Below are 24,587 nucleotides of genomic sequence, written 5' to 3'. Positions count from 1 at the left end.
ATTAGAATACTCATGTTGTACTGGTGATGTGGAGGGCTTTTTAAAATAGGTTGGACACCATCCCATATAAATCATATTTAAAATGTAACAGCAATGATGCTCTGCATGAAAGCAAGCCCTAATGAACAAGTGACTGTAATAAATTCAAGCTTTTTGTACACTGCTCCTTTTTCTAAAACAAAGGAAAAGAAAAAAAACAACCCCATATCCAACAGAGACGAAACTTGTTACTTAGAAAGTTTCACAAGCTAAGACTGTGAATTAATAAGTAGTTTTAGGCCACTATTGCTGGCTCTTCCTGAAGACTTATTATAGAACAATCATTTCTTTTTTCACATTCCTTTATAGACTTCCATAGATACAAGGAACAGTGCTCTCACATTAAATACTGTTCAGAGGATGCCTACACATTCCCTGCTGTTTTTGCATTGTTTCCAAGGAAACGTCTCAGATCTAGACATAGGGATTACACATTTCTAGCTTTCTTATAGCTCTTTGTTTATTCATGAGAGAAATGAAGGAATTTTATTCATAGGTACAATGTAGTTTTTCATACTTCTGTTGTGAAGGAGAGGAATCCTTTTAGAAGTTTTGTTTACATGTGGAGAAAGTCTTAAGAAATCCTATTGCAGAAAAGATGAGCTGTCTTTTATATGGAAACACAGTATGAATTAATTTTTTTGAGGAAAGTGGTTTTCTGTACCAAAGTTTTCTGAATGATCATCCTTTTTTGCCTCTTTCAGAAAATATTATCTACACTATTTTACTTTACATAAAATGATTCATTGGATACAGTGAAACTCTGAGTGTATACAGGATGTGATCCTGGAAATATAAATAAAGATATTTTTAAAAGTGGATCAAAGGCTAAGGATCTTCATAGAAAGTTATTCCCTTAATATACATCACTTGATAATTAGCCTGATAACAGCACTATAAAATATTTGTTGGCTATTCTTTCATTTTGAGTATGTAGTTTTCAGTTGTCTTTTTTGCAGTTGTTCTTTGCACATTTTAGATTTAATGGTTGAATTAATCCTTGCTAATCCGGCTAGTGGTTTTGAATCTCCCTTTTTCTGGAAGTGTTTAGATGATAAATTTGATCAATAATATACATAATACCTGCTGATGTCTTTCAAGGTACTTGTGAATTATTTCCTGGCACAAGTCAGGATGTGTTCCGAGTGTCTGCTGCATATTTTGTGTCACCTTTGGGAACATGTGAAATTATTTATCTTTTTCTCTGGAGTAATTTACATTTTTTTAAAAATGGCTCGGTGAATTGTATTAGGACTTGCTTGACCAGTCCTGCATTACTATTTGCTTAAATGATGAGAATTCAATATAAAAAATTGTATAGAAATTTCTCTTCATTAATGATTAGATCTGAAATCCCTGAGGAGGAGAAATGCAGTTTGAATTTTGTTGCTGATCAGGAGCAATCTTATCTTCCAGTGGTCCATGCCTGCTTTGGTATTACCTCTGATGCACTTCACTACTTTTTTGTTACCCAGCATTAGCTTAAAGAGTGCATAAGAAACATTAATTTTTAACTTTTTAAACCATAACCTTGGATTTTTCATGTAGTACTTCATCAAGTAAGAGTTCCATAGTTTCAGTGGGAAGTTTTTGGCATTAGCAAAAGAATTTCCATGTATTTGATGTAACTTTTTTGCCAAAATAACAGCAAAGAATATGTGTATGTGTACACAGAGTAGCATCGGGATTTTTTATAAGGTTTTATTGTGGGATTTTGTCTAAACTATTTTTTTCCTTTCTTGGAAGTGGTGAGTGAAGTGATTCTTGGGTTACTCATGTATCTACTACTCAGGCTTGTAGTGAGTTTCCAGTGACACATTCAGTTAAATATTAAATATTACAAACAAAATTCTTGAGTCCTTTGGAAATGCTGGTGCACTTGGTCCAACTGACAGGCAAGGATAAAGACCACAGGATATATCCTCTGGTGAAACCAGACAGTGATAATGGGGTTGTAATGGTGAGTGAACCTGGAAAAAGCTTTTCAGTAGTTACAGTGTCTTTTGCCTTAGTGCAGGTACTCCTTTTCAATGCTTGAAGAAACCAAAGTTAGTGTAATTTCCCACAGAATTTATTGGACTAATCATCTGAACAACTGAATTTGGTGGATTTCATGCCGTCAGGGAGAAAGGCACTGATGTCAAACACATCACAGTTTGGAGATTACTAAATTGCAATAGATAACAAAGACACTGATGCTTGTTTTTGCTGTTTGTGGGTGTTGGATGTAGGAGTGCAACGTTGCCAGGTGAGATACACAGCTGAGCATTGCAGTGCACGTATTAGATAGCAGTTTAGCACAGTATTGAGTTACCAGGATTACCAGATGACCTAACAGGGAATAAGCTAGTTGTATACTCTACCCTACGTTGACATAGGAACACTGTGAAAATCAGTTAAATGGAAGTATTTCTATGTCTCCAAAATGTTACTCAAGCATTTATTTATTCTTACCTAAACTGAATTATTTGGCTTCTTAGGCTATATGCTTCTTTTTCAGCTTATTCTGCCCACATTCAGAGCCTGTCAGGTGGGAACTAATTCTGAGTCAGTAGCCATGTAACCATGTTAGGATAGGATGGAGTTTGTGCTAATAGGTTTATAGTCAAAAGTCTGTCCACCTCTGCCATTTTTTTAGTGCTGCACCAAGCTTACCACAGCTAAGGATCTATTTTTGACTATAGTTGGTTGAAAACTTTTCCTCTCAAGTATTGTCCAACAAAAATGTCTTTTTCAAAAACCAAGTGTTTCTAGAAACAAATTAATATTTTTCCAAAACAAATGTTCCATTTTTTCCAAGAAAAAAATACTTAGGTGGAAAAAGTTCTGCTTTTAAAAGAAAAATGAAGCCATTTCCCATTTTTATATATGCATGTGATTATACGGTTGAAAACAAGCTCACGTTCTCTATGCATTATATGTTCTTTTCCCAGCTCTGAGCAATGAAATGGTTAAATATTTACAGGTATACCACAGCTTGCTCTCAGATAAGTCTCCTACAGTTATAAACTTCTACAATATTGCTGCATCAGGCTTCCTTTTCTGCTCTGCTCTTTTTTCTATTTCATCTGCTGTTTATATGTCTCTACAGAGTTCAGGAAAGTGTGAGGATCAAAGGCACTCCAAAAGTTGATCCAGGTAGAAATTATGTATCAAAATACTGTTTAGTACCTATTTTTTGAAAGGCTTTCAAGCACATGGCGCTGCACTCCATTTCTTAAAATTGTGTCTGAAAGAGGGAGTCACACTTGTGTCACTCCGTCTGCAGCAGCGGGGTTTTTACAGCCTTATGTTGGTTTAACTGAGAATCTGGTTTATTCCTAGACTGCTTTGGATGTTTAATACCCAAAGCAATCATGTTTATTAACCCCTATAGCTAAATTTCAATTTTTTTTCTGCTTTTTTTCCCACAAGGCAGGGGATGATGCTAAGAATACTCCATTAAAATGGCAATTACAGAATCTACTCTGTGTCTTCTGAATAATATTTGCAAAACACAAGAGTCAGATCTATGTGCAAAAATTCATGTGCCATGTATGTCAATATTTGTGTGCATAATTACTCTAATTGTATATTCTAAAACATGTATTTGCATTTAAGATATTATGAAGATACTCTAGTAACTTGAGTTACTACTGCTACTGCTGTATTAACTCAAGTCATTTTGCACAAGCAGATGGGTCCAGGACAAGAGTGATTTGCCCCACAATGGACTATTCCAGCAAAGCTTTGGTCATATTTCAATGAAGAAAACTGAAGCTTAAAGAAAGATTTGCCATGACAGCATGAGTGTATGTTGCCACATGATTAACAGCTCTAAATATCTCCCCCAAAGTAGCAGGGATGGCAGCCAAACAGTGTATCTAATCAGCTGTGATTTTGAGTGCTGGCTGCATGACCAGTGGGCTTGTGCAGACATTAAATTAAAAGTGAGCTTATGAGGTACTTGAAAGATGCTTGGAAAACTGTAGGGGATAAAATGTCAGAAAAGCATCATGCTAAGTGGCAGTACAGATACATAAACTTCTCCAGATATCTGTAAAAAAAGCATTGTGGGGTAGATCAGGTGGGGTAATTATCATTATAGCTTTAGTTCTTTGAACAGAGTTATTCAGAAAAAAGCCATTTTGCATAGGGAGGATCCTCCTGAAAATGTATGTTTCTTTTTCTTTCTTTTCCTTCCTTCCTTCTTCCCTTCCTCCCTTCCTTTTCTCCTCTTTCTTTCTTTCTTTGTTTTTTCTCTCTGTCTCCTTTTTTCTTTTTCCCTTTCCCTTTCCCTTTCCCTTTCCCTTTCCCTTTCCCTTTCCCTCCCTTCCCTATATACAGCCACGTATATAAACACTTCTGTCTGTCTTAAAGCTTGAACATCAGAATATTTTCTGGTTTTATTTTTTGCCACATAAAATTCCTCCTTTGGGACAAGTTACTTAGATTAAGAAAGTAAGATTTAGCACATGCCTACTATGTAAAACAACCTTTACTACTCCTACACTAATCTGATTTCAACGTAATTTTTTCCAGAACTGCCACATTAAGGAGTATACTGTAAGATTGCTCCTAAAGCCAAATATTGTTGACATTACTGAAGAAAGGGACGGGGGAAGGAACATTCATTACAGGCCATTTCACATCTGAGCAGCCACAGGAGCAGTGAAATTGTGGACATTTGCTTCAACATTGTAACTGTAGTATTTTGACTTTTGCCTCAAATTTTTGTTGTGATAGGTCATTTTTGGCACTTCTGGGAGGGGACATTCTCTTCCCATGTTAGTAGGGCCAGAACTGGTTCCGTCTGTGTAATGGCAGAAGCATTTGAGGTTGCCCCGGTGTAACACGGTGTAAGTGTAACCAAGGGATGGTGGTGAAGTGGGCTAGGAAAGGGCAAGACCCGTTGATATCTCACTGTTTCCACCTCAGTTGTGGAATACCAAACATGAGGTCAAGGCTGAAGTCATTTTGGTGAGCAGTTAGTTTCTGTCCCAGCCAGCTCTTCTGTTTACTGCCTGACCTAGTGAGTTGTCCTGTGGAGTTGGACTTTTCTATATATATATATCCAGACAGACCAGCTAATCCAGATACCGTGTGACTGCACAGTCTGAATTTTTGCTTTGTTTAGGATTTCAGCTGAGAAAATGATTTATTACTTGCAAGTTGTTTGGTTTTGGGTTGTTTAGCCCTGCAGAGTTTTAGAATTGTCTTCTCCATAGGCAGTAAGTAAAATGTTGTCATTGGAAGGATGCTTGTGTCAGGGACCGCTCAGGAGGAGACACTGCTGGCTGGAGTGTCATTTTGTTAATGACATTGAAGAAGAAAGGAAGTGGGAATAGTTGTCCTTAGAATATTTTATGACAAATATTCAGTCATTACCCAGGGAACTGTATCCTGCACTTGTTGGGGCTTAGACTTGACACTGCAAGGCTGCCATTTTTAACAATTGACATTTTTCTCAATCTGTTTTTTCTTAACAAGTTTACTGCTGCATCGGGCGGGAACACAGGAAGCAATGAGGCTGAAGGAAATGCCAGAGATTGCCAGAAGGCTTCATGATATGCTTTTATAATAAAAAGTTTCCTTTATTTTTGACATGGTTTTTGCATCATCATGTCTATTACTTTAAAATTTGGCAGGGGTGTTTAAGCACAGCCCTGCAGGCCAGAGCCCTGTGCAAAACAGATGTCCACATCAGCGACATCCACTTTCCACAGGTGTTTCTGGTCATAGCCAACAACTCTGTCAAGATGGAGCTTGGGGAAATGGTATAGCTCTACAAAGGCTGCAGTTTAGGAACATGCCAGCAATTGATGCTCAGGTTTTCAACAGGACTGTGTCTTACTTGGAAACGGAGACACCCAAATATGCTAAAGCAGACTGGATAAGTGAATTTGAGTAGGCAAGACTGACCACCCACCTTGAATTACTTTCAACTCCTACCCAGCCAGCTGTGAAAAAATTACTCTTTTCAAATACTTTCTTCCAGAAATTTACTTGAGTAGTTGAGATTTTTATGCAAGGTCAATTTATATATGATTTTTTTTTTTTACTGCTGATGAGATTTAAAAGCGTGAACTTCTCTTTTGACTGTCAGAGGGAGAACAAAACATAAATTATGATAAAATTTAGAAGGTAAAAAAAAATAAACCTATTGAAATGTGCCCTATGTCCTTAAGCATTTCTAAAGGAAGCCAAAGTTAACAAAACTTTTAGAAATATATATCCATCTGGGAAACATTTTAAAGTGAACTAAATAAAACCTTTTTTTTATTTAGACTGAACAGTAATCAAGAACTGGATTTTACTAGACCTCATGATACATACTAGTCATGTTAATGTGAGGTAGAAGGATTAAAATAATCAAAAATTGAATTATTTCCGGACCTTTCTTTGTTGTCTTTTACTTAGGTGTGTATAATAGTAGCCATGTTTCTTTAACACCTTAGACCAGTTCCTTGGCAGTATTCCCACCTTTTCCTGACGGGGGAGATGGGGTGTGCCTGAAGCACTGTTGCACTTTGACCGTGCTTAGGTAGGTTAATGATATTACAAGATGGCACAAGTTAGAGGAATTGCATGTACCAAAGGCTGACACTTGGAATTTTCCTTCAGCAGGAAATGTCTGTATTTCAAAATCTTATTTCTTTTGAAATGAGATGAAAAGAACAATTAAAAAAATCCCTTTTCTATGAAACAAAATGGCCCAAAAGATGTTATCAGAATGTTTTATTTCTGTAAAATTGAAGCTTTCTGTTCCAATTTAAATGTAATATTTTAAGGGGGAAAATAAACCCCTAAATACAAAGGGTTTGAAACAAAAAAAATCAAATAGATTTTTTTTGTATGGGGGCTGTCTTGTCAGATCGCTTCTTTACTTTTTCAGTATGCTTTTAAAACAAAATATATTCAATGAGACTGACACATTCCTGTGGAATTGGTTGAGTTTTGTTTCACTGGAAGAGTTTCAGCAAGCCGTAGTCATAAAACTGCTTGAATCCACACAGACTGCAAATCTGGTCCCTGGCAGAGCTGAGGTTCAAGGGAGTCAATATATGACATAAAGCTGTTTAAGTCTTTTCTCATGCTAGATCCTCTCCCAAGCCCAAATACGAGGCTTCACTGTACTTTCAGAGGATTTAAATAAACCACTTTGAACCTATTCTACTTTGAGGACTCCTAAATATTTTCCAGATGAAGTGGAGACACCTGTTGGCTGTATTTAAGTCTGCTGGCTGTAGGCTAGCTCTTGGTAGGTCACCTTTGCAAAACCATCAGGAGTGTCCCACAAGTATGCAGGGATTTTGAAATAGCACATAAAAGCCATTCGTTTAGGTTATTCAGAGAGTCTTACGTTACATGGAGTATGTACATTTACTGAATTATTCTGTGAATTGTCTGTTTGGATGCACTTTTCATAGCAACTTCAATCTCCAGCAAGTTCTATGGATGTACCAAAATGAGGAAGATAATGATTCATGCATCTGCCTTTGGTTCTCATTGCTGTCAGTGTGCTTTTCATAGCATATTTTTACAAGCTGTTCCTGCAATTACTTTCTCAGAATAATGTTTTTTGAACGAGTAAGGGTCTGACCAATAGCTGTTAATGAACAGATGTTGAGACATCTGACTTGGGTTGTCATTTAACAGCCTACCTAAGCTGATGGTCTGTTCTTTGATGATGAGTTGAACCATTATGCTAACTGCTAGGTATTAGGTATTTTGCTTGTCCCATTTTCCTAGTCCCAGACAGCTCTGACCTTGATCTCAGAGCATCTGATTAGTTGGAGGTGATGTTTAAGGTTGTTGCTATGGAGTGCTAGCACATCATCATGTGTGTGATGGGAGTCTTCTGCAGGAGGTGATGACCATGGTACTGTGGAGACCAACTGTAGTAAAGAGAAGGCATATAAAAATAAATGTAGAGTACATATCTGTGGGGAAGAAACAAGGTGACTTAACATGGAAAACAGAGTAGTTAACAAGTATGCACAGGGGGAAACCCCCTCAGATTTTCTCAATTTTTATCTTAAATTAATTTGTTTATTGCTTTTCTCTCTGAGCCAAACATTTTTAATTTTTGTTGCAAGTTACCGCATTATATACATATATATAATACATATATAGAATATTTTAATGACATTTTAGTCATACTATGGTCTGAATTCACCCTGATATATATCTGTTGAAGCCAAAACCAAAATTTTCTGGTTATCAAGTGCAGGAAGAAATTTGACTATTGCAAACTATTTTGTTTTCTCATGCTAACCTGTCTTGTCTTGCTTATGGGTTCTTGGTAGTGAACATTATGGGGTTTGTGATAGTGTCACATTATGCAATGAAATGCACGCTTTCGAAACCAACAGTCCAAAATGTTTCTGGTCTTCTTTTTAAATTATTTTTTTCTTTTTAGCTCTATTCTAATAAAAATATAGGGCCTGATTCAAAGTCCACAGAACATTTTGTGAATTGTTATGTGAATTTCATGGGTTTATCAGACTTCTAGTCCTTCTACAAAAGCCTGAACTCTACTACTTCTCATGAACAACTCAGCATGTTGCTCTGAAGCAATAAATGGACAAATTGCAGGAATCTATAGGTGAAATTCTGCTATCTGCAGGATGCCAGATTAGATGTTAACAGTCCCTTTTTGAATGAGACTTCAAAAACCCCTGCTAAATCCATAAGTCTTCTGAATGAAATATATTGGTTTTTGAAAGTTTGGAAAACATCAGAATGTTTTCTATTTAATTCTCTGTTAATTCTTCTATCTGAAGGTTTTTGAGAGAGAAAATGCTCTTTACTGCCTGTCCCCTCAAAAATGATCTTGGAAAAGCCCTTTGGGGTTCCTTGTAGAATATGAAAAGTCTTCTCAAGAAAAAATGTTACTATACATTACACATTTTTTGGATGTGCATCAGTAACATAGAGGCAAGTTTTATATTTGATCCAGTGAAAAATTATTGTGGGTTTAGAACCAATTGTCATTAGAAAGGTTGTAATGGAAATTAATGCCACCTCAGTCAGTCACTCTGTGGTTGTATGTAGTAGCAGTCAAGTCCTCTTGCGGCTAAAAAGCGCCCTGTAGCCAGAGGGATTTGCGTTTCTTACACATAGTTGACTGTTACTGAAATAGATGCCTATTCCATACAGGTAATTTAAAACATCTAGACATATTAAATGGATTAAGAAACACTCTAGGCTGCATATACACTCATCCACCTATCTATTCCATCTCTATTTCAGTGCATACCTCATCACTTTCCTCAATAAGAGGCTTTACTGATAAATCTCCTTTAGGATTTGTTTGGATTGGCAGTCTGAACTGACAACCCTTGACTTTACTACTTCTTAGCTACTTGTTTTTACTTTCTTTTTCTTGGAGCCATGGTAACAAAGCACCTTTTTGAACAAGTGCTCCTTATGGCTTGTTTGCCATGATAATGTGTGAACTATTGATAAACTTATTTAGGAGCCAAACTCCTTTCCTTTAAAGTCCTTATTTCATCTCTTATTAATAGTCTCAGGTCTGTATGTCTTCACCTGCAGCTGGTATGGACAAGAACATAAATAGGAGCAACATATGTCAGCTGCATCTAGCCAGTTTAAAACTATTGCAAGTGTTCATGTGTCTGCCCTAATGGTCTAACAAACCAGTTCAACATATAAGACTTTTCCCTCCTGTATTTGTATTTTATGTTAGCACTTAGGTTTTCATCCTAGTGTCTCGCTTATTCTTACAGGACAAGGTTATATGTTATATGAGCTATATTTTTACATAGATTATTGGCCATCTCTAGCGTTTAAGAGAATTTTCCATAGCTGTTAGCCCTGAGCATTGGCAACTTGATTGCTGCCACTGAATAATCAAAGCTCTAGAAAGAAGAAGAAATTCAAATAAAAAAATAATTCAATTGGATTCTTTACTATTTTCTTAAAAGCTGGTTATTTTTTTTCTTGGAAAAAGAAACCAAAACAAAACCACTTAGTATTTAATGAAGGAGCCTCCTGAAAGTTTATTATTGGAAGATCATACCTTTAGCTAAGGTTCTTTTATGTGGATCTTTGTGGCATGTGAGATCTTGAAAAAGCTAACAAAGTAAAAGTAAGGTCTGATAGAGATCTTTGCGTATGTAAGAATTTGTATATGTCTTCTAGGTGAATTTGGAACAGATGTTGTTCATTAAATTTATTACCTACCATAAATGATTTAGTGTGAGCAAGTAATTTGAGGGACTCCCAGGTGTGCACTGCTACAAAAATAATACACTGGTCAGAACTTGTTAGTCATGGTACCCTCTTACAAATTACAGCCTATCCAGTCGCATCCAAGTTTTATAATTTTTTTTAATGTACAGTTCTGTGCAAAAGCATGCTACATGCTTTGTGCACACAATCCTAACAACTGTGTATGAAATCATAATTAATCCTTATGCCACATTAGTCTATATACGAGGTTATTTATACATATTCCTTCTTAAGCTGTGCACACAGTACAAGCCATCTTTCTTGCCCATGCACATTTCTATATGTAGTTCTCTGGTTCTGTATGTTGGTGCAATTATTTTATGGTGAGTTTACTGAGAATCAGAAACTCTCAAAGCTCTCTAGCAGCTTTGACTTGCCATTCCCCTTTCAGTTATTGAATTCCTATGTATTTTTGCATTCATGGTTTTGAAAGAAGGTGTACAATTCTGTGTCGATTAGAGCTTCTACTTTTATGAAAATATGATTCCTCGGTATGAATAGCGTGGCTGTTTGCTAAAATTTGTGGATTCTGAAAGTGATGTTATTAGACATGCTTCTCCATGTCATATTGCAAATCTTGGACAAATAACTAAATTCTTGCTTTTCTGCTTGAACAAAATTTGAAAGGGAGATCTGGGAAGACTCAAATACATGGCTGCAGAAGCTATATATTTCTGTGGCATTGGGCAACCTCTGTAAATATTTGTAGCCTACTGGAGGAAGGAACAGGGAGAAATTCTCTCTTTATGAGCATTGCATAAAACAACTCCCAACAAGCACATGTGAGGGAGAGAGAAGGAGTTTCAATTCTGTAGTCATCTAATAGAGCTGTCATAGCACAAAGTAAACACCTGGTTTCATTGGGTAGAATAGAATACCCAGGCAGAAATGAGGTTAAAACCAAACTTTTCTTGTTGCAATGGGAAAGCTGAGCTTAGTGCTGTACAAACTGAATATTTTAGTAGAAATACACAATGCTGAAGGTTATTTGTTCTCTGTAAGACTGGCATGGATCTTAATTTTTCCCAAGTTGTTTAACAATTACATCAAAGCCTCAGATTCAGGGCATCTTATTATGCATTCTTTGTGAAACAGACCTGAAGTTGCCATTTACTCTTCAGCTGGACGTTTAGCAAAACGAAGATTCAGTAACTTCATGAGTTTAGCTGTAAACACAGCGTGAGATATTAGAATACTAATTGTGTTGCAATTTGCACACAAAAAACGCCCCAAGCCAAAGAATCACAAGCCTTTCACAGTGCTCTGCATTGGTTTAATGTGATTTAATACATTATTTTCCAGAATGATCACCTGATTATCTCTGAGGGCTCAGTAGTCATAGAGGTTAAATGATGTTCATATGTAGAGGAATTAATTCAAACTAATCAAATACTTTACCTGTCAGATTCTCATTTTTTTACGTCTTGCAAATAGTTTTAATGAGGAAGATTTCCTTAAAAATTGTGCTATGTCATACTCTGGGTATGCCAGAATACTGGCAAATATTCTTTGGGGAGCAATCATTGCTAACAGTGCTGTAAGACAGGAGTCCTGTATGTTGGTTCAGATCTTCTCCTGGCAAAAGTAGACAGAGTTCCATTGGCTATACCCATTTATACCAGCAAACAGTAATTTTACTTTGGACGAAATGGTTATAAACATAGACTCAGAAGAAAGATAGATTCTTGGAATAAGATTTCAGCACAAGGTCTCCAGCTTCAAGTCAGCTGGTCAAACCTGAAATTTGGCTTTTTTCTGTGTCTGTTGTATCCTTTTTTTTTTTTTTTTTTTTTAATGAGGGTAGCATCTGTTGTCTGGAACAGAAGGTTTGTAGTAATGTTTGTGCTGAGAGGGCATATTTAAAAAGTGTCTATGGAATTTGGGATCATAAATCTTAGAGGAATTCATGAGGGCTTCTGCAGCTAAAACCTTGTCTACTTAGAACTTACTTCCTCTTCTTTATCTGCTTGGCCACCTACAGAAAAATTTGAGAGGTTTGTAGTTTGTGGGGTGTGTAAATAATTCAAAGTTAGTGGTAAACAGAAGAAAATAGCTGGACTTTACTCATGTCACTGTCTGAATTCTGACTGATTTTTGAATTTGGGATATTTTTTCTTATTTGCTTCAGAGTGCTTTGTAATGCCAAATAGCAACAACTTTGTAAAGTGAGACTTTATTTACCTAGGGTCCAAGTGTAAAGAATAGATTAACTCATGTAGTTTTTATGGTGTTCCTAGTAATTTGAATTACTCTATACCAAGAATAAATGGAGTTGCAGAAGCATATTCTACATGTCCTATTTTATTTTAGACTTTGCCTGGCTTAGCTTTGTCCAAGTTCAATTTTTGGTAAAGGTTAGCTAGTGTCTCAAATCATTGGAAGCAGTTGCTGCAGGTTGGGACCAGAGTCTTTTGGTCTAAAAATGGTTTTCATCTTGTCCATTTCTTATCTCTGCTGAATAGTCTAGGATAAGTTAGCTCAGGTGTGCATTTAGGACTAAACACGCCTGGCAATCAACAGTATTACATAATCAAGGCTTCAACTAGAAGGTCAAACACGGTGGCAGCATTTAACTTTGTGTCAATAGAACACACTGAGTTTACTATGTTAATTTTGATTTTTTTTGTTGTTTTTTTTTCTCCTATGGATTGCTTATACTTCATATGTCTACTATAATGCGCAACCATCGCTGTCACTTAGGGATTATGAAAAGCTCTCTTTTTTTTGCAGATCATCCGGTGAATGAATTTTTGGATCTGTTCAGTCGCCACATGCTTCCTCATGCAATAGATGAACCCCACATTGATGCAGAATCAGCTCAGACTGAACCCTGTACTTCAGACTCTGTGCAGGATTCATCTGAATATATAATATTGGATCCTTTCTTTCCAGACTTTGTACAGTTTGAAGAAGAGGAAGACTGTGAAAATACTACTGATGTTACAACTCCTCCAGCTTTGCAGTTCATCAATGGAAAGCAGCAAGTTACTAGTGCACCTAAGAGCACAAAAGCTGAGGAAGCGAGAAGTGACCAAATTGAAAGTGTTGCACATTCAAAAAATGTAACCTTTTCTCAAATCAATGAAACAAACACATTTATAATACCTGAAACTGAAGCTTCTGGTACTATGCAACCAAGCAAAGCTGGAGAAGTAATAGGGGCATTTGAAGTTACACAACCAACAGCAGATGTTGCAATGTTAGAACCTGTTTATAGTGGTGAGTCAGAAGTTGCTGCAACAGATAAATCAATAACCATTACTTCTTCATATGAGCAGTCACTGCAAAAAGATAAAGAGACCATAACATGGGATGGAACTGAGGAGAGCTCTACTAAAGATGCAAAAAACTTGGTTTTGATTACTAACGAATCTTCTGGAGATAGCTCCACTGAATCTGATTTATCCAGTTCTGTCTTCTCAGAAATTGTGACAATGTCAAGAAAGGAAGATGATGAAAAGAATTCTGGTATAACTTCTGCTCCTGATCCATTTACTGTGGAAAGTTTTGCTGTAACTGCTTCTCTGGATGCACTTTTTCATACTGCTACGGTAGGCATAGGTGTGAAAGACCTTATTCCAGAAGAGGTAACCCCTACTCCAGATCATTATAAATCAACTATTAAACTTAATGCAAATTCCTCTGTTGAAAATCTTCTGGAAACAAGTAGTCATATAGCAAAGCCTGAGATGAGTGCTTCGTCTTTTAGAGTTCTAGAAGGCTCTGGAGATGTCGAAGAGGACATCACCATAACTTCAGCCATGACGATGGAAAAAGCAGTAACAGAAACACTTTCAATGCAAGATATTTCTTTGGGCTCTGGCACAGTACTGCCAACAGAAACTTCTGTAACCATTTCAGGAATCACCTCTGCTTTGCCCAGAGGAATAAGCACTCTTTATTCTGCTTTTGATCAAAGTTCTGAAGTAACTGTTGCCACCAATTCTGTGTCTGAGTTTATTATGGAGAAAGTAGTTGCCAACTCTCTTGTAACTGAAAAGAATATTGAAGATGAAAAAGAAATGCAGACCACTGTTTATTCAAGTCAGGAAAATTCAGCTACTGCTGCAGCGGGAAATTTGGAGTTGAGCGAACTTGGGAGCACTACTAGTGAAGTCAGAACTGTAAGTCAAGAGCCCACCCTGTTCAGAAGAACAGGACTGGTAACAGGTACGATAAGTCCTGAAATCAAAAAGGTCACTACCATTCCTCTCTTGAGAGAGAAGAAGCTTTTTATAAATGAAGGATCAGCAGAAGAACCAGCAGACATATTTTCAGGGGGTCCCACAAGAAAAGTGGTAAGTACTGACTCCCCACTTATTGATCCAGGTTCTGGAGACATAGATGTTACCATTGAGTCTGCTACTTTGACTTCAGTTCCATTAAGGCCTGTCACTGAAACACAAACAGAAAAGCACGAAGGAAAAGTTTACAGCATAGGTCATGCCTCACTGAAGAATGCAATAACAGAATATGAAGAACATGCAAGAACAGATGAATCAGCAATATCAGTTTCAAGTACTGAGTCAGATGGCTTAACAAAGGAGCCTGGAGTAGCAAGTCAGATGTCCTGGGATGTGTTTAGTACGGGAAACCCAGGAGAAAAAAATCAAGAAACAGAACCAACTTACACAACTCCTCCTGTAGTAAAAACTAGTCCTGGTTCTAGAAAAGAGATAATATCTCATGTTGCACCAGGAGTTAAAACTGAAGATTTAGAAACAAATGAGGTCACATCATCTCCAGAATCAGTAGTTAGTAACAGCCCTCATGACATCATGGTGATACATGGTACTGGCAGTATAAAAGCAGTAGCTGAACCTACAGAAAGCAAAAATGCAAAAGTTGGTTCTTCAACTGTCTCATTAGGCAAGATTCTTCTGATTGAACATGGCTCTGGAGAAGAATTCAAAGGTGACAGCAGCACCACAAAACTAATGTCTAATGGACCTACTGAAGAAATACTTGGAAGTAATTTCTCATTTATTGACCAGGGATCTGGAGAAGCAGACACATTCATTGAATCATTTGCAAAAACAGCAGTTTCACCCACTGGGAGACCAGAAACACAAGAGAAGTATGACGAAAAAGTTGTCAGCCCAACATCTATGGATCATGCCTTTGCTACTGAACCTGATGAGCTAGTCATGGGTACTGAACATGAAGTAACCACAATGGGAACTGTAACTGACATAAGAATGGAAGAGAAAACAACTGATGAACTGACAGTGAGTGCTTTTTCTACAAAGATTCCTTTGGTGGAAGATATACATTCTGGGGAAGACAGGCCAAGGGAAATTTCACCAAAAGCTATAGAATCTTCTGAAGAAACAACAACAGACCCGTTCTTTAAAAGTACACTGGCTAACCATGAACATCTGGGATTTCCAAATGTTCCGACTGTCAGTCCACATTCAGAAGAAAAGGAATTAGAAACAGAATCTCTTAAAAAAATACTTTTGCCATTTAATGATGACAGAGTAACTGAGCCTGTAAAGATTGAAAGGAAATACATAAGCTCTCCAGTTACAGATATAGAGCAAGAGGAGGAGTTGGTACAAAATATTTTCCCTATGAGAGATATTCCCAGATCACTGACACCCGAAGAAGAAAAGCTAACAAATGATGAGGTCATCAGTGATCCATTATTTTCAGGACAAGGTTCGGGAGACGACCTTGCTGTTCTTCCTTCTGTAGTGCCATTGGCTGTTGAAGAAGTCATGAGTACTTCAAGTCCTCAAACTTCTTATACTGCAAGTATGGGACCCAAACTTTCAACTGACAAGACACAAGACTTTGAAAGAGGAAGTACTGAATCAAATGCTGAAGTTACTGAAGACGTTACAAATGCTGTAACTGAGCTGCTGCCAGAAACAGAAGAGCAGTTCCTGAGCTCAGTGATCACCAGTTCCCCAGATTTAACAGAAGAGAGTTCCAAGAGCTTCAGCTCTAAAGAGATTAAAGAGATGACACATTATTTTGTTGCAATTGAAGAACCTCACAGTAAGGGAACTAACTATAGGGAAGGAGAAAATGAAACAGATAGGACAACAGGTACTTCTAAAGCTGTTTCTCAAGAGGAAACTTCACAGTTGCTGATTAAAGATGGCATAACTCCTGTTTCTGTAATACTGAGTGGAACTCCTGATCTTGAAACAGAAGAATCGCTTGTCACTTCAACAACAAAAATGCCAGCCAGAGTATTACCTGAAAGCTCTGGAGAAGGATCTGGCTGGGTTGGTGTTTTGGATTCATCTTCTCCTGATATGTTTACTCATTTGCCAATACCACCTATGTCAAAAGTGACAACAAAGGCACCGATAGATGTATCACAGACTGTGATCACAGGACTAGCATCCCTTTTTACAGAAGAAAAAGAGATTGTGGCAAATCCATCTGCTGTTCAACCAAAGACAGCTACATCAGAAGAACTAACAAGTGATACTGGGATATATGAGAAAATTATTCCCATGATTGATGATAAAAGAAGTGTTATATTGAATGTTTCTGTTTATGGTGATATTACACTAATTGAAGAACGACTTCAAATCCCATCAGAAGAAACAACGATTATAGATATGGATCATTCAAAATCAATGCCTGAAGATATAATAAGTGTGCAGACAATGCCAAATCCTGTCATACAATCAACATACAGCAGTGATGATAGCATGACAGCTGAAGGGAAGAGATACGAATCAACACCTAAATTTGCCATAACCAAAGAGAAGACACTTGGATCTGGTGATAGTCTTTCCTTGGCTACTTCCAGTCAGCCAAGTAGTGAATCTGTAACAGCTGGGCACAGACCAAAATCAGATGACAAGGATTTGGGTTCAGGGAATGCCATGAAGTTTGCAACAGAAACTCTTATCGCTACCGAACTCTCTGAACTGGGCGTTTTCCTTCCTACAGTACCATCACTGGCAAGCCCTCATGTGCCTCATGAGTCTAAACATGTTGTAACAAGCACAACAGAAGACACCTATGAGCTGAATACTTCGGCAAACAACCGAGTAATAGCAGATCAAAGTGAAACAATCTCTGTCTCTGGCTTTTCTGGAATGGGCCAAGAAGAACTGTATGATAAGCAGCCTGTGGTTCCTTCTCTTACACCAGTTTTAACTACTGAGACAGAAAAGTCTTTGACAACTGACATGCTTGATATAAGTGTTGTCACCACACAGCGTACAACCCAACTGACAACTGTATCATCTAGCAAGAATGAAGAAAAGCATCCTACAGTATACACAAACACAAAATCGGCATCAGCAGAGTATGAAGAAACAGATTCAGTGAGCTTTTCTTCTGTACCTCAAACTCCTAAATCCTCAGTAACTGTTCAGTTAGTTAATGGAGTATCTGAGTATCCTGAGGTAATCATTCCAAGTACATCATCATCAAAGGATTTAGATCAGTCTGACCATTCATCAGAAGGTACCTTCAAAGAGGTTAGTTCTGATATTGCAGCAACATATAAACCACCCACGACAGACCTTCTTGACAGAACAGAGTCTTCTCTGCTGGAGTTTTCTCCCAAGCCTGTTTCAGAAAGTACAACTACTGAAAGTACTCCTCACTTTAATAGACTTGTAACAGACAGAACAGAGGAGACTGTAACTGTAACTGATTTGGCTGTTGAGGAAGAAGCTACTGTTTCTGGAGATTCTCCATCAATACACGTCTTGCCTACTGCTTTTCTGAATTTTGGAGAAAGAGTGAGCACAGATGTTCCGAAAGTTAGCACAATAGAAGCTGAAGCTTCCTCAGGGACAGTGAACAACCCCCATCAAGAAGGTGACAGGAGTACTGAGAGAGAGATCCCATGGCTTTTTTCCACAACTGTTTCAGATTCACCCAATACTATTGAAAACAAAGTATTTAAACCTGACCAGGAAGCATTTACAATGCTAGCTTCATCTTCACAACCTTTGGATAGAAGCATGGAAACACAATCAGCTTTGTTTGGTCGAGAAGAGATCACGACAATTTCTTCTAACATTGCAACAAATGGCACTGCCCCTGGAAACAGTCCATATCAAAATGAGCAGTCAACGATAAGCTCTGAGGAGCCAAATAGTATTGAACTTGTAACTTCATCATTTTCCCTTCCGGAAGTCACTAATGGATCAGATTTCCTGATTGGCACCAGTGTGGGTTCAGTTGAAGGCACAGCAGTGCAAATTCCAGGTAACTTCCAAATATGATCACTGTCTTATATGTTTGTTATGGTACTTGTAAATGTGTGTCTTAACTCTGATAAGAGGTATGACAATCAAAGCACCGAATGAAGTAACAACAGAACTCATGAGCCTCAAGCTTTGAAGTCAGCATGATTGTAACCTCTACAAAGTGAAGGAGAATGGGGGTACCAAAACTCAAGTTCAGTGACTTTTCCTGAGTGTTTGCATCATGGAGCTCTGGATCAGACTTGAGGTGACCAGCCAGTTCTAAAAGACAGGAAGGTAACATTGATTGTGGTAGAGAATTCAGCTGTAATTACTTAATTTTCCAATTTCCAACAGATAATTTTGTCTGATAGCTTTTCTGTGTTGGCATGATGATAGTACTTATACAATTGGTTTATAGATAGGGTTGTTTTATAACATTTTGCAGTTGACTTAGCAGATCCAGTGTGCATTTTAGGATCCTAATTTTCTATAAAAATTAACTTCTCTTAAGCTACAAGATGACTTTCCAGACAAAAGAAAACCGAGACTTCATGTTTTCAGCCTGTCTGTAGCTTTAACTGGTTGATACAGTGTCTGTCTCATAAATTACAGATCTTTTCACTAGACATCATTTGCCACAGTATTTTGTTTTACATAATGGTTATTAGGCACCATTTCACCAAATACACAGATGATGCAGGTAGGGTCAGTACAAGTAGCATTGCTTCAATTCATATTTTATCTAGATATAGCTGAGGAAAGAATTGAACTGGCTTAATTTTGTATGGTTTTCTATTATTTTTCCTCAAATAATCCAGATAGGTGTCAATTTGAAAATGTTTACTGGGAAAATACCTAGTCCGTAGGAGGACAGACAGTAAACGCATAATAAACATCATTAGGTTCTTAATATAGCCCTACATTTGCAACTTTCAGTGAAGCAGTCCTAAAACATGCACCCTATTTTATGGATATGATCAGATTATTTTCAAAACCTCCAAAGCAAGATCTTGCCCAATTAATTACAGTCCCATCTTACGTAGATGGGATTTTCTTCTGGAGGCTTTCAACTGAACCTTTTGCTTTCCAGTGACTAGATAGGGAACTTGGTGCTTTAGGAAGACTTCTTTGAATGTGTAACTTGCAAGGGTAAAATAGATGTTACTTATCTTTTAATTCATAAACCATAGTCAGATGCTTTGGAAAAATATAACCAAAAATCTAAACTTTCCTCGTGTCTCTGAATTAACTTAGGTTACAGAACTCTTTTACCCATTTTGTAAGTTCTCAAAGCCAGGGCTTTCTTCTTGTATCCCAGAAGGACTGTCTTCATGATTTTCCTCTAACTCTGAGAAGCTGATACTTAGAAATGGTTATCTAGTGAGTACTTGTGTGAGTGATTGCTCCTAGGCATTAAATCAAATGCAGATACCTAGGTATCTAAACTAAGTTGAAATAAACATCTCTAGAAGGCATAAAGTTCTGCAAGGAAAAGCTGTTTAAATGATAACTCCCGTAACAACTGAGGATTTCACAGCAGGTAAGCTTTTATCTTAATGTTTAGTTCAGTTACGAATGTATTCAGTACTTATATTTGTATTCTTGTTTTTTAAGAAACACAGGTAGGAAATATGCATATTTGAAAACATCCTTTCAAAGAAATAAGACTGTGGGCATTGGTTGATCAAATGTAAAACAGTCAAACAACAGCAGCCAGCCAGTATGTTCTGTGTACCCAATCATTCTACATAAACTAACCCTGTTGAAAAAAAAAAAAAGCATTTTCCATTCATTTTGCATATGCTTAACTGTTTTCAGCTATAATTAATTGTCATGTCATACAAACTAAATCCTCAATAGAATATCATGACTGCCAAATATAGTACAAATTGCTATGAAAAAATATAATTCCGAAAATTATTTATATTGGTTCATAGTAAATGCCATGTTGTTGTTAAAGTTGAAAATAGTGATGCCTGAAAATAAGCTTTACTATTTTACAAAACCATCTTATTCTCAGTAGTCTATTATGTTAATAGAGTTTCTGTAACTACAGTAAAGCCTGCAACATCTGTGCAGAAATGAAGAAAGATTTCTTCTTCCAAAAAATCAAAAAGACACCAGTTCCTTTAAACTACAGAGTCAATTTTCTTTTTCTACTTGTTTAACAGGCCAAGATCCATGCAAAAGCAATCCCTGCCTTAATGGTGGTACCTGTTATCCACGTGGTTCATTTTACATCTGTACATGTTTGCCAGGTTTCAACGGCGAGCAGTGTGAATTAGGTAAGCTGATGCCATCTAGATACCGATTAAGTTGAGTATAAAGTTTTCATACGTAAGATCTGCAAAAGTGGTGTTTTGAAGTTGAAGAATACATAGACATTTGAAAAATTCTATAATGATGCCTTACTTGAGAACCATAAAATGAAGGAGGTCCCCTTACCCCTTTTGTCTCTCCCAATAAAGTGCATAGATGTGTATGTACACAAACATTAAGACAATTGTAAATGAACTATATGACCTAGAATTCATAACATTATATTCATAAATACATCAGCTAAACCCAAATAAACATTAATATTTGGGATAGTTCTTAAAAGCTTTGTGTAATTATTTGAAAGAGTGGTAAGATAAACTAATCCCAAATGTGACTGGGAAGCTGAGCACTGAATGCCAGCTTGATATTTTTTCAAGTAAATTGTACACATGATCATAATTGTATGCATCTTTGGTATAAATTAGTATTTTGGTAACTCTTCTAGCTGAGGACCTCTTCAAGCTGCCTGTGACATTTGTGTTTACCTGCTATGACTGGGAGCTTCAAGAGACTCACCAGTACAGTTCAGAATAACTAGCTTTTCCTTCCATCAGCAAGCCAAAGTATGACAGAAGTGGTAGTTTGGCTGTTTAGTGTAGAGCTGGTTTAGGCTTTTGAAAATTTGTAACTTTCATTCCCTGATAAAAACCATGGATTTGCCTATTACACAGTTGTCTGCCAAACCTGAAAGAAAAAAACTCATTCAATGTTACTAAAATGAGTTCAACTCATCATATATAGCTTGGGAGAAAAAAACCAACCCCAACCAAAGGTTGATATCAGTGCAGCATAGTTGTCAGGATTACTATGGTTTTATTTGTGTTCTGCAAGACAGTATATGATTAAAAAAATAATTAGCCAGTGTTTTTCTCTGCTTTCCTAGCTCATGTTGATGAGTTTGCTAGTTCCCTAGTGGGTTGCTGCTGGTAGATATCAAGTTTTAGATGTTGCATCTTGAATCTTCTTCTTTGTCAGGGAATATGGCATGCCTGGTTGCAAACCAGAGGTCAGAGATAATAATTTTCTCTTTTTTTTCAGATTATAAAAGAATAATCTGGCCACTTCTTGCCCCCTAAAACTCTTAGTGGCTTATTAACAAATTGGAGTGGGACACTCCACGGCCAGTCACCATATAGAAATATGTTCTGTGGTGCTTAAGAAAGTAAACTTCAGCATTTTTAGCCCTGGATTCAGGGATAGTCTGTATACAAGGCATAAAACATTGATTTGAGAGCTTTCCAAATGACTGGAACAAATAAGACCTAGCATAAAATTTGAACAGAAGTAATTTTTTTAAATAAAAATATCTTTAAAAAACCTTTCAGGTGATGCAGCAATTATTCCTAGGGTTGCAGAACTGCTTGTTGGTTTGTAGATGTGTTTAACTTCTCTCTTATACTTTAATAGTCAATCACTACCAGCAGTTCACTTTGGACTAAGTTGTTTGCAAAATCTGCATTGAAGTTTATGCTGTGATTGTTTCAGAGGAACAGCACTCATTAGAAAACACCATATGATCTTTATAAAGAGACTTAATAGCTTATAATCTGTGTGAATACATGCACAAAATAATTGTATTAAATGAATTACTGCTCCAATTTAAAAGGCAAAGACAAGGTATTTTAGCAGCCAGAGGAGCAGGGGAGAGAAATGTTATTTGTTTAGCCTAGAGCCATAGGCTCAGCAGTAAACTTGTGCATGATTATGAATGTTACTATCTGACTGGTCATTTAGTGAGATTGTCTTTATGATGCTTTGTCCTTACCTTGATAAGATTAGACAAGGACGAAATGAGAAATGCAAACCAATAAGATGCCAGGGCACGCTGCTTTGCAGACTGAAATTAGCAGTCTGTTTGATGGTATATGATAAGATTTCCAATACTTGAGATTCGTGAAGATATTTGAGGTCTCCAATACTTGGTGAGAATTTTTTGTGCCATGGTCACACACTTAAGTCAAATTTTCTGCCAGTACAGGAAAATACTACACACTGCACAGTATCCCTTCTTTCTCAGCTACAAAATGAGGAATTGAAGGTCTAGATTTTAGAAATTAACTCAGGAGTTAGAGTGCAGGATATAAAATTGTGGGTCAGTAATGTCACATTTCCTGAGGAAACTGCTTCTTGGCATCTGGATGAAGAGAAAGGAAGGTTGTGTGTAGTGAAATCAGTTATCATGCAAATAAACTGGTCATTTGGATCTTTTGCAATACTTCATTCTTCTGGATTGAATTGGTCCTAGTAATAAGTATGACTGAGGCTGAAGAACATTTCCCTTCTAGGAGGTGGGTGGATTTTAAAAACACTTTTATCTGTATGTTGTAGATATCGATGAATGCCAGTCTAACCCATGCCGGAATGGAGCCACGTGTATAGATGGCCTCAATACCTTTACTTGCTTGTGTCTGCCAAGCTATGTAGGTGCTCTCTGTGAACAAGGTAAGGTGTGTTCTTTAATCTATGGTGATCGAGGTCATCTGTTTCCATTTCAAGACCCTTCTGGAGTAACTAGGCAAAGCCTCCTAAAATTGAGAGGATGGAAGAAACTAGAAATTTTTGAGTGTGTTAGACTCCCATAATTTGTGGCTCAGGACTTTTTGTTTGTTAAATCTGCACCATCATTTGCAGATGGATGAAAGCAAACTCTATCCACATGCTAACCTGACTAGAAGTCACATTACTGCTGTACCAAATATAAACTGATATATTGGGCAGTTTCTGTGTCAAAATAACAACAGCTGTATAGTTTTCAGGTGGTTCGAAAGCAAGCATAGCCTGCTTATATTGGCTTGCAAACCATGGGGAAGACACATACTGAGCTTCTCTTGTTACTGTAGTGATGCTTATGGGATAATGAGTGGGAACAGAGTTACTCTCTGACCAAGCTTCTGTCCTAAAAAATTATATACAGTATGAAAGACATATCAGAACCAGTAACTTCCAAGTATTGCTGGAAAGTAGCAATAATCTACTGAACATGCCAGATTACCCATCCACTGGGAACCATAGCCTTTACAACTTCATCCCAGAATTTTCAAAATGATTTGTTCTGTGATTATTTTAGGAATAGTAGGTGCAGGATCACAATTACAAAGAAGTTGTAAAAGGCTTTCTAAACTGGACAACTGAAATCAGATTAAACATCCAGGTCTCTGTAATTGTTAGAACATCGCCTGCAAGAAATCCCACTGTATTTACATGAAATACTGACAGTGCAAGATGCTTACTCAGTATGTGCATGTAGGAGGAGGAATAGGGTAGCAAAATCTGTTTTGTCAGTAAAATTAATGAAGGCATTTCCATGGGAAAAATAAGTGGTGTTTTAAAGTGTACTTTCTAAAGCTTATGAAAATATTTTTCTCTTTTTCTTCAGCTGAATGGTTTTGGTCACAGGTGAATGAACTAGGCCTTTGGATTTGTTTAATTAATACTGTGTCATTGTCATGTTTGTTTCTCATCTTCAGTGAAAGGCAGTTTGCAAACTCTTCTAGCTCAACCTATAGAGATTTGTTTGTCAGAGCTGAAAACTCTCAAAACTGACCAGCTCGAGCACTTTTCACTGTTTAACTTTTTCTGTAGTCTGCTAACCCTGCAATTTGAAAGGACTTTCTGAATCTGTTCTCCAAAATTATAAGTTGACAGTGTTTTCACAACAAAAGAAACAAATCTTCTCACTCCCTTCCTCCTCCCCTTCATTGCAGCAAATCCATAGTAGCGAGTGGCTCTGAGTACTGTGGTAGCTTTGAGCTGCTTTTTATGACCAACCTGAGAGCACATTTTAGGTGGTTAATGGGAACATTTCCTAGTTTGTCAATCAGA

The 24,587-nt window shown here is 37.1% G+C and overlaps 1 protein-coding gene across 3 annotated transcripts in view; it reads left to right on the top strand.

The window, feature by feature from the left end:
- VCAN (versican) overlaps window positions 1-24,587 on the top strand; it is a 111,259-nt gene that overhangs the window by 61,788 nt on the left and 24,884 nt on the right. For all 3 annotated transcript variants that reach the window (XM_052776823.1, XM_052776822.1, XM_052776824.1), the window contains exons 8-10: window positions 13,006-18,465; window positions 20,618-20,731; window positions 23,094-23,207. In XM_052776823.1, coding sequence (XP_052632783.1) covers window positions 13,006-18,465; window positions 20,618-20,731; window positions 23,094-23,207 — 5,688 coding nt within the window. The remainder of the gene's footprint in view (window positions 1-13,005; window positions 18,466-20,617; window positions 20,732-23,093; window positions 23,208-24,587) is intronic.

The sequence above is a fragment of the Harpia harpyja genome, chromosome Z, assembly GCF_026419915.1.
Source record: "Harpia harpyja isolate bHarHar1 chromosome Z, bHarHar1 primary haplotype, whole genome shotgun sequence".
NCBI lineage: Eukaryota > Metazoa > Chordata > Aves > Accipitriformes > Accipitridae > Harpia > Harpia harpyja.
Note: the sequence above shows the minus strand (reverse complement) of the source record. Positions and strands in the feature narration are given on the sequence as shown.